Source organism: Crocuta crocuta, unplaced genomic scaffold, assembly GCF_008692635.1.
Source record: "Crocuta crocuta isolate KB4526 unplaced genomic scaffold, BGI_CrCroc_1.0 scaffold271, whole genome shotgun sequence".
Taxonomy (NCBI): Eukaryota; Metazoa; Chordata; class Mammalia; order Carnivora; family Hyaenidae; genus Crocuta; species Crocuta crocuta.
In genome coordinates, this window is record NW_027527824.1 from 2,454,706 (window position 1) to 2,465,678 (window position 10,973).

Sequence of the window (10,973 nt, forward strand, 5' to 3'; positions counted from 1 at the left end):
TAGTAAGCCACAAAGACAGGGCGGAGCTCAGGTTTCCTCACCACAGGATCAGAGTTTTCCTGGTGCCCCAACAGGGAAGGCAACACACAGTGCCCACTTCACAGCTCTATGGGACTGGCCCTGGTTCCAGAGGTGAGGACACAGAAGGGTTCAGGACCCCCCACACTAGGGGTATGTGCGAGTTGGATGCCAGTGGGGTGACCTGCTAAGAAATGTCATCAGCACCAGAAGCCTGACGCATAGAAGTCCAGATTGTAAGAATGCAGGGCTGCCCATGACCGCCTCCCAAGGCAAGCGCAGCTACACCGGGACCTTCAGATGTAAAGGTCCCCCTGCTAGGAGCAGTGCGGGTGTGGGCACATGTACACGCCAAGAGATGAGGCACATTCTCCTGACCCAAGACTGAGCCTCCTTTTCTGAGAAGCTCATCCTCTTCAGCCAAGAAGGGATGACCTCACACCGCTGAGCCAGGCAGGTCAGCTGCCACTGTCCCCCAACACTGGCAGCAGGATGTAGCCCTATCTCCCTAGGAGCCCTGGGGAGGCAGAGCAGCAGAGGGGCCCAGGACCAGTTTCCCTCCCTTCTCCACAGCAGACCATCAGCCCGCGAATCCCACAGTGTTGGGAGGAAAACGCCTCTAGTCATAGATTAACCATCTATGACAAGGAATCGAAGGCTGGGAAGGGTTTTGATTCAAGTAGACTAAGAGTATATTCAGGCAGCCTTGCATAACAAGCCTTCATCCAAGATAACTAACAGTTCAGTTGAGTCACGAGGTGCATTTATTTAGTTGATTTGGGATAGGGAGACCTGGCAGTCTCTCTGGACACTTCAAGGAGTAGGTCCTTTCCAGGGGGCAGCTGGATGTGAGGGAAAGAGAACAGGGCTCTGGGGTGCAGTCAGAATGAGGTCCGGTCCCTGCCTGAGCCTCAGTTTCCTCCTCTAAAGGATGAAGATCCACCCGGTCAGTGGAGGGAGGAGGGGGAAGGCGAGGATCGCAAGAGTGAAGGGATGACCTGTCCCGACAAGCCAAATCCACACCACTAAGCATAGCAATGCCCAGGCTTTTCTCTCACCAAAGCCTCTCCCAGTGCTGAAAGGAGCCTGGGGACAGGCCCAAATGGCCCAGATCCCATCTGCCTCCTCTGGCCTGTCTCCTGCAGCCTCCTCCCTGCACTAAAGCTCAGAGCTGCAAAGTGGCCTCTCTCCTTGGACCTCTGCTGGGCCCTGGAGGGACCAGGCAGAACCTTCTGGGACCATGGTGGGACTAAAGCCTTCAGACGTACCTCCCACAACAGCTGTGAAGTTCCTGGGGGCAGGCACAGCGGCCTGTTTCGCTGATCTCGTCACCTTTCCACTGGACACGGCCAAAGTTCGCCTGCAGGTACGTGCTTTTGGGCAGGGGTCATTGTTTGGATCACAGGAGGGACTGAGCTCTCCGTGCCAGCACCCTTCGTGTCTGCCAGCATGCTCTTCCTTACACAGAACCCTGAGCAGGCCGCTCCCTCCACTGCTTTCAACCCTGCCTCACCACGTCCCCATCACCATCATCCAAGACAAAAACATCTTAATTCCTTGGACCCTTCATGGCCTCACGGTACTCTAAACCATCAAGTGTGAAATAAAAGTAACCATGTGACCTTGGACAAACCCCCAACCATTTGTTGTGGGAAAAGCAATCTGCCCTCCACGTGCTCTGAGGGTTGAGCTGACCACACCGTGTATCACAGCTTCTGAGCTATAAACCGCCACACAAACCTCAGTTGTTTTTCCTGGGATGTGATGGCTGTATAGTCATGCTTGTTCTTGAAAACCAGCCCCATCTGCCCCATCTCTGCTCATGTCTCTGCCGGGATGTTCCTCAGATCCAGGGGGAGAACCAGGCGACTCAGGCAGCCCGGAGAACCCAGTACCGTGGCGTGCTGGGCACCATCCTGACCATGGTCCGCACCGAGGGCCCCCGCAGCCCCTACAACGGGCTGGTCGCCGGCCTGCAGCGCCAGATGAGCTTTGCCTCCATCCGCATCGGCCTCTACGACTCTGTCAAGCAGTTCTATACCCCCAAAGGATCGGACCGTGAGTGCCTGGTATCTTGTAGACCCCGAGGGGGTGGGCAGAAGCAGACTCAAGGCTAGTGGGTCAGAGATGAGGGCAGACTCAGAGGCAGAGCTAGGGTGTGGGAGACTGGCAACAGACACTCATGAGGAGGCTGAACCACTATCAGGAAAGTTCTAGAACCCAGGCATCAGTCAGGGGTAGCTCCGCAGAGAACAGCATCAAGCCCAGAGAAGAACTGGGTGGCAGAACACTGGCCCACTCTCTCTCCTTCTCTCCAGACTCCAGCATCACTACCCGGATTCTGGCAGGCTGCACCACAGGAGCCATGGCGGTATCGTGTGCGCAGCCCACGGATGTGGTGAAGGTCCGATTTCAGGCCAGCATACACCTTGGGGCCGGGAGCAGCAGGAAGTACAGTGGGACGATGGATGCCTACAGGACCATTGCCAGAGAGGAAGGGATCAGAGGCCTATGGAAAGGTAGGTCTGGACTCCAGCCTCAGAGGGTCTTGGGCAGAGCATTTGCTACCCTCGGGTTAGGGCAGAGGCGCAGGCAAGAAGAGATCTCCCAAGCATGGTGTATTCCAGTGATTCTGAAAGAACACCTCAACCAAAACTGTCGCCCTGCCCAGACACAGTGCCCCGAATTCAGTTCAACTTATAAACCCACCAGCGTGTGCACACTGCTATGAGGGAGACAGAAATGAATAGAAGACCCTTTCCACACCCTCATGGCTCTCACAGATGGACACAAGCCACGTCGAGGAATAGCCATTCCACAAGGGAAGATGTGCTGGGTTCATGCAGAGGTGTGGGGCCAGAGGCAGGAGGTGCCATGCAGGCTCTGGGGTTGGCTGGGGGAGGTGACGCTTAAACTGGGCCTCAAGGCTCAGTGGGCTCTAGGTATGTGGAGATGGAAGGGAAGGACTTCCCCAGAAAAGCCCTATCAGGGGTGACTAAAGGATACAGAGGAGAAACAGAGGCCACTGGAGGAGGCAGCTACGAGTTGTCAGGCATAGGGAGACGCGGTGTGGAGGGGGCTTCCTCAGGACCAAGACTTTAAGGTTCCCCATGTATCCAAGTGGTAGTCACCTTGACACGCTGGAGTCTCTCTCACATGTGGACCAGGGGTCACACTAATCTTTGCAGAAGAAACAGTGACCCAGTGAGGGTTAAGGACAGGCTACCTGGGTCATAGCCTGATTTGCTATGTGCTTTCCCAGAACCCGGCCCTCACATATGATATGGGTGGCCTGGTCCTGATGCTCTCTCAGGGACCCCAGGGCCACCTTCCATCACTGCTCCAAGAGCCCTGCCTCTCTCTTTCAAAGAAGGACATCCTTGTCTGGCTTCAGCCAGGTCTCAGGGGGGCACATTTTCATTTTGATAGATTTTATAGATTATTCTCCAAAGTATGACTCAAGCAAATATAAGAGGGCCTCTCTGCTTTCTGTCTCTGAGGTGGATACAGATAATCTAAGAGTTGTTAACTCCAGAGAGGGAAGCGTGGAATCTGCTCAACTGAGGCAGGCTCCTCTGAGAACATTCTGCTCTCCTCCACCTGGGGCCCTGGGGCCTTGCAACCAGGGAGTCCACGCCTCCTACTTTCCATTCTTCAGCCCTCACTTCCTCCCTAACAGGAACTTGGCCCAACATCACTAGGAACGCCATCGTCAACTGTGCTGAGATGGTGACCTATGACATCATCAAGGAGAAGCTGCTAGACTATCACCTGCTCACTGGTGAGGCCTTGGGCTCCAGGCAGCTGCACTCCCACAGCACGGAGGGAACCTGGGATTTCAGAGTGGGCACCACTCAGAGCCCCCTGGGTGTTAGAAGGAGCAGAGGAGCAGCGCCCGATAAAAATGCCCAGTGCAGGAGTGCCTCTCTGCTCACTACTGGGGTGCTGACCAATTCACAAATCATTTAATAGAGCCAATTAGACCTTTTAAAAAATACCCAGTCCTTCACTGTGACTAGGGGGAAAGAGCCCTGGGCAGGGAGGCCAGAGACCTGGGTTCCAGCCATCACTTCCCACCATGCAGCTTTAAGTAAGAGTCGCCTTGACTGACTTCATTTTCCTCTAATGACGTCGTTGGGCTGCATAGCCTTCCAACTCTGATACAGCCCTGGTCTATTTTGCGAGTACGGTGGGAGATTCAGAGAGCGCTATCCTTACACTCGAGGAGTTCACAGTTGCACGAGGAACACACGATGATGCACATGGAACAGAAAGCAAGCGTGCTGCCATCTCACGGCTCGGTATTTGCCCCACCCTTCCCTTCCCTGCTACAGACAACTTCCCCTGCCACTTCATCTCTGCCTTTGGAGCCGGCTTCTGTGCCACAGTGGTGGCCTCCCCCGTGGATGTGGTGAAGACCCGGTACATGAACTCACCCCCAGGCCAATACCGCAGCCCCCTGGACTGTATGCTGAAGATGGTGGCCCACGAGGGCCCCACAGCCTTCTATAAGGGGTGAGCCTCCCCCTCCTACCTCCAGCACCACCTCCCAGACAACCTGGGCTTGTTTCCTTCCCTCCTTCCTTCTTTCCCTCCTCCCACGTATAATGTGTCTGCCATGAGTTTACCTGGGGACATGGTGGTGAACAGCACAGGTGTAAATGCCACAAAGGAAAAATATAAAGAACTACGGGAGTTAAAAAAAAAAAAAAAAAAGTAGAACAAATCTGATTTGGAGAGTCAGGGGAGGCTTGTCTGAAGAAAGAAGTCTAGGCCTAGGCCAAGTGCTATCTATCCCCAAACTTACTGGGCAGGAGAGAAGGAGGGAACAGTGGTTGCCCATCTGGACTTTTCTCCAACCCGCAGCCATGACTGTGGATCACCACCGATGGCGGCCAAAATGCCCAACACACGTCACATTTTCTTGCTTCCGTGTCTTTGCTTTTACCATTCCCTCTTAATGGCATGCCTTAAATCTTAGCCGTGCTTCAGAACTAGTTCAAATGCCACCTCCTCCCCAACACTCTCAGGTATAAATTTTTCCTCCTCCCTATGAACTTCAGCAAAACTTCCTTGGCACCATTTTTTATGGTATTTACCTCCTCCTATTTTGTGTTATAGGTTTTGTAAGTTTAAACTATCCCCCATGCTAGATCATAAGCTCCTTGTAGCCAGAACTGGTGGATTATACATCTTTCACCCCCCAGAGTCCTTAGCCAAAAGCCAGCACTCAATAACATAGGCTATTAACTGTCACCATAAACGCTAAGTCACTAAGTACAAGGCCTAATGCAATGCACTTTACACAGATTATCTCAACACCCCCCTGAACTGGGCAGTATTCTCCACATTTGCTAAGGAAGAAACTGAGACTCAGAAAGGTCAAGTAACATGTCCATGATCACTAACTTAAAATGCCAGAGCCGTGGCTCTAACCCGGATCAGCAGATGCCTCCTCGCATGTTGTGATCCGTTCTCCTGCCAAGCTCTTTGCTTGGTCCTCACACCTCCCACCACTGATGCCTTCAGCAGACAGTTCTCTGGTACCCAATATTAGACTGCACCAAACATGCAATCAGGTTCTCAACCCTGGGAGTGACATAATAAAACTATTTCAATTGGCAGACTTTTTTCCAATAAGTCTCCAATATTATTTCCAATAATAATTTCCAATAAGTGCTTCTATCGGTACAATCATCTGCGGTAGCCACCTGTCTCCATTTATTCTTTCACTTGGAAAACATTTACTGAGCCTCTCCTGTGTGCTGGGCCCTGTGCTTCCCTCAGAGAGCAGCAGACACATAGGTGACGTTTATCGAGCATTTACTGATACTGGGCCCTGCACTGTGTGCTGTACATCAGCTCACTGAATCCTTCACAACAACGCTATGAGGTGAATACGATCATTGTACTCATTTTACAGATGAGGACACTGAGGCTTAGGAAGATTCAGTAACTTGTCCTCGGTCATGAAGCTAGAACCTGACAGAGCAAGGATTTGAACCCAGGTCTGATTCTGGAGTTCACATTCATTGCCTCAGTGCTATACAGTGGCGCCTCGGCTGAGGGTTCTGGAGAGGCCTTGGCATGAGGCTGCGGTGCCCAAGCCGCGTCCTACAGAGCCGAGAGCGGCCTGCCAGGCGAGGAGGAGAGTAGGGGACATCCCCGGACAGAGAGAACAACACAAACAGAGGCACGGAAGCAAGTCGGCGGGAGAGAGGACCCGGAGAGGATCAGCAGAGAGAGAGGCTGAGGAGGGAGTAGGGCCAGGTCACGGGCTCCTCCCTGGGCCTGCAAAGCTAAGGTGGGGACTGTCTCCCAGCTGCACTATCACAGGACAGGCAGGCTCTCTGGAGATTAGCTAAATTTGGTGTCACCCAGTCTTCGCCCTGCGGTGAGCCAGCTTCCAGGTGCCCTGGTGGCACCTCCTCAGGGATCGCCCCTCAGCCTGTAAATGATCCCAGAAACACCCAGCAGCAGGGCGGAGTCAGGTGGTTTTAGTTGAGCTCCTCAACTACCCTGGGCCTCAGTTTTTTTTTTTAAGGTTTTTATTTCTGAGAGAGATAGAGAGACAGCGTGAACAGGGGAGGCTCAGAGAGAGAGGAAGACACAGAATCCGAAATAGGCTCCAGGCTCTGAGCTAGCTGTCAACACAGAGCCTGACACGGGGCTCGAACCCACGAACCGTGAGATCATGACCTGAGCCGAAGTCGGACGCTTAAGCGACTGAGCCACCCAGGCACCCCCCGCCCCCTCCGTTTCTTTTAAAAAAGAAACCTGGCAACCATCACAGCTACCTTATAGCACTGTGGGAGTTAACTGCCTACCACAGAGCCTGGCTCAAAATGTGTTTTCCTCCCTTTCCTGACTCCCGCTTCTGCCTAAATGCCTTCAGCAGAGAAGAAAAAGCCTCGACAGATCTCAGAAAATGCTCACGACTACCAGAAGCCTAGGCGCTTTCACACTAACACCATGAATGGGGGGAGCACTGGAGACCTCTTTGGGACTCGTAGTCCACACCACCTGATGTTTTGGCTGTTTCTCTCATCAGGTTTACACCATCGTTTTTACGCTTGGGAGCCTGGAATGTGGTGATGTTCGTGACCTACGAGCAGCTGAAACGGGCCTTGATGAACGTGCAGATGCTACGGGAATCTCCGTTCTGAATAAGGCAGGGCCACTCGGTACTTAACCGGAACAAAATCAGTTAAGACTTTACTAAAGCAGTGGGTCCGTGCACACACAAGCCCACACATGTTTACAGAACTGTTTACTTGCTGCTGAGTCAAGAAACAGAGGCAGAGGAAGGATTCTGGCCTTCAGTGCTTTGTCTTAAGAACACGATTGTTTTTGCACTGACAAGATGTAAAATAAATTATATTAATTTGGGGGACCCATTAAGTTGGACGCCTAATATTTAGGCAAGAGAAAATAAACCAAAAGATACATGTGGAAAAAACAGAAGTTTACAAACTACATCCTCTTAAAAAAAAAAAAATCTGGTTAGACGATGAACCGTAGGAAGGACAGGAAAGACTGCATGCACGGGACGGGAGGGACACATGGGACAGGAGGGACACAGGGCACTTGGAAATCAGCTAAGGGATTTGGAGGGACGCTGCCCAAGCAACGTAGCTGGGGCTGCAGCCTTCGGTTAAGTGTGAATCATCAGCCATACGTGTAATGTGTCTGCCATGTAGAAGCTATTGGGATTCTAGAAAATATGAGACGAGAGAGAGAGGGAGAGAGAGAGAAAACCTGGGCCAGCAGGAGGCTGCGATTCATAACTGCTCCCTGAGGACACTGGAAAAGGAAGAGGGCAGACTCCATCTTCCTGCTTGTAAAATGGCAGTAATAATCCCTTCCCTTCTATCACACCAGGGATGTTATGAGGCTCAAGTGATAAGGTGGACAGGAAAGCACTATCTATAAAGGTAAAAGCTTTTATATTTACAAGTGTAAACATAAGGATGAGGCCTTGGGAGAGGTTTTCTCAGGGCACTGAGGAACTTTGAGAGAAGTTTTTGAAAGGTTGAAAGGCTGTCTAGAGGCCAGACCAAAGGAACGAGGGGCTGGGAGGCCAGGGGTGACAGAGAATGACATGCAGTCACCGGAGCCCCACTCCCACGCAGCCCTCGCTTCCCAGCCGGACTGTGAGGCATCCGGAAGGGTGCCAGGCTTGGAGGAAAAGGGGTAGATGTCAGGCTGACAGCCTGAGGTAGCAGGACTCAAGAGTGTTTTGGAAAATTATTATAATTCAATAAAGGCTGTGGGAATGAGAACAGCTATTTCTTTTTGCCTCCTCTTTCTTGGACAGAATGCCCCTTTCTCGCCATGTTTCCTGTTTGTCAGGGCTGGGCCTTTGGCCCTACAGGCCCCAATGCCTTCTGCCTTCTCCTGGCTGGTTGCTGGGCCTTTTAGGGCTTTGGCTCCTCCGTCTGTAGGTAAAATGCCGGCGTGAATTGGATGACCTCCTTCTGAACTTTACTGGAGCTCTTTCAGGTTGATAATGCAGACTGGCATGTCGGTCTTTTTCTGCCTCTTAGCAGCCTATGTGGCTCTGATAACAGAACTGGGTTCAAATGTCCCCTCCCCCCACCTCACTAGCAACCTAACCACCGGGAATCCTTGTATCCCGGTGTCCCAGCAGAGAAGGGGAAGTAACAGTCCCCCACCTTGCAGAAGTGCTCAGCAACATCATCCCTACCTCTCCATTCGGACCCCCCTGCACCCTGGGGAAAAGCAAATGTCCTCTCGCCCTCAGCACTATCCTAACTTTAAAGTATAATTTGAGATTATCAACATACACAAACTGGCAAGTCCAGACCAAAGCAAAAAAAAATAAAAATGATTTTTATTTAATGTCTCATTTGACCTTCAAATAAAACCTATATTAAAATTTTTCTCTTTCTTTTGACTTGACTGGCATATGCAAAGCATTCTTAAACCCCAGGTCTCAGTCTGTAAACTCCTACAGGCCAGGAACTCTGTCTTCCATGAATTTCTATATAGGAATATTAACACATCCTCTACCCGGAGCAGACTATGCAGATATTCAGATGGTGATGCCAATAGAGAGAGGGACCAATTCTACTAAGTGATATTTTGATTAGGATCAGCACCCTAGTGACCTCTGAATCCAGACTTTTGGAGAAAGGACCACAAGATTAGTGGGAGATCTTCTCCACTTTCCCGGGCAAATTTTAGGTCTCTTTCCCCACTTCTTAAAAGCACAGGTTGAAACAAATGACCTAAAGTTCTAAAATTTGGTGATTATAAGGACTGAGACAGCTTCCTCTAAATGACAGCATGCGTGCCCTTCCTAATCCTGACCCCAGTCTCTGCATCAGGAAGTCACAGATGAGATCTTTTTTTTTTTTTTTAAAGTTTTATTTATTTCTGAGAGAGAGAGACAGCATGAACAGGGGAGGGTCAGAGAGAGAGGGAGACACAGAATCTGAAACAGGCTCCAGGCTCTGAGCTAGATGTCAGCACAGAGCCCGACGCAGGGCTCAAACCCACAAACCGTGAGATCATGACCCAAGCCGAAGTCGGACACTTAACCGACTGAGCCACCCAGGCGCCCCACAGATGAGATCTTATAAGAAGGTCCGATCACAGTGTGAGGCCCACACAGGGAAGCTGGCTTCTTAGCTCATGCAGCCATTCCCCACTGCACACCTACCCCATCAAGTCATTAAAAGGAAATCTGCAGTCACATGCACCCCAATGTTTATAGCAGCACAGTCAACAACAGCCAAAGTATGGAAAGAGCCCCAATGTCCATCGATGGATGAATGGATAAAGAAGATGTAGTATATATATACAATGGAGTAGTACTCAGCAATCAAAAAGAATCAAATCTTGCCATTTGCAACTACGTGGATAGAACTAGAGGATATCATGCATGCTAAGCGAAATTAGTCAGTCAGAGAAAGACATCATATGACCTCACTCGTAGGAGGTATTTAAGATACAAAACAGATGAACATAAGGGAAGGGAAGCAAAAATAGTACAAAAACAGGGAGGGGGACAAAGCAGACTCTAAAATATAGAGAACAGAGGGTTGCTGGAGGGGTGTGGGGAGGGGACACGGGCTAAATGGCTGAGGGGCATTAAGGAATCTACTCCCGAAATCACTGTTGCACTATATGCTAACTAACTTGGATGTAAATTTTAAAAATTAAAAACAAACAGGGCAAAAAAGGAAATCTGCTTTTTCTCAATCTCCTCAGGCAAAAATGAGATAGTATAGGCCCCAGCTTAGTCACATTAGGACATCATGGATAACTGACTTCACATAAATCTTGTAAGTAAAGATAATATTTTTTAAAGGAACACTTTATTCAGAAGAACAAATGTTAAGTAAGGAAATACAATTCTATCTCTATGGATGAGTTAATTTGGGTCAGGACACTTTGAAAACTGCTGAATGCTAAAAAAAGGACAACCTTCATTGTACATACAGTATAAGCCACACGTTGTACTAGGTGCTGAGATAAATAAGGCCAACTCAACCTCCAAGGAGCTCACTGAGGTGGAGGATGGCAGGGCAAGAAAGACAAATAAGCCATACAGAGTGACAAAAGCCACGCTAGCGATACGCATAAGGCACCGAAGAGCAGCGACACCGATGAGGGACCCCTGACCTGGTTTGGGGTCCAGGAGGCTTCTTGCAGGAAGACACCTAAAGGATACGTAGGAATTATCTAAGCAAAATAGGGTGGGTAAAGTCATTTCAGGCAGAGGAAATGGCTTCTGCTAAGGCCTAGAAACAAGGCAAGAACAAGGGGTATCCAAGTTTTGCCAGTTGTCAGTATGACTGCGTTGCAGTCCTGAACGGAAGCAATGAGAGAAATGGGAATGAAGAAGAAAACAGGGACCTTGAAATGCTGTAGATACCACATATTATGGACTGGATGTTTGTGTCCCCCTCCCCCCCCCCCCCCAGAAC

At 50.4% G+C, this 10,973-nt stretch overlaps 1 protein-coding gene and 1 long non-coding RNA gene across 4 annotated transcripts in view; one reads left to right on the forward strand and one right to left on the reverse strand.

The window, feature by feature from the left end:
* Nucleotides 1-10,973, reverse strand: part of LOC144241937 (uncharacterized) — a 63,276-nt gene that overhangs the window by 37,041 nt on the left and 15,262 nt on the right. The gene's annotated exons all lie outside the window — the stretch shown is intronic.
* On the forward strand, nucleotides 1,259-7,184 carry UCP3 (uncoupling protein 3). Of its 3 annotated transcripts, XM_077777991.1 has the most exons (6): nucleotides 1,259-1,384; nucleotides 1,866-2,076; nucleotides 2,337-2,537; nucleotides 3,698-3,799; nucleotides 4,353-4,533; nucleotides 7,070-7,184. In XM_077777991.1, exons 1-6 carry the CDS (start codon nucleotides 1,259-1,261, stop codon nucleotides 7,182-7,184), a joined length of 936 nt encoding a protein of 311 aa, XP_077634117.1. The 3 variants fall into 3 exon arrangements, with proteins under 3 accessions (XP_077634117.1, XP_077634124.1, XP_077634133.1); XM_077777998.1 differs by lacking the exon at nucleotides 3,698-3,799; XM_077778007.1 differs by lacking the exon at nucleotides 2,337-2,537.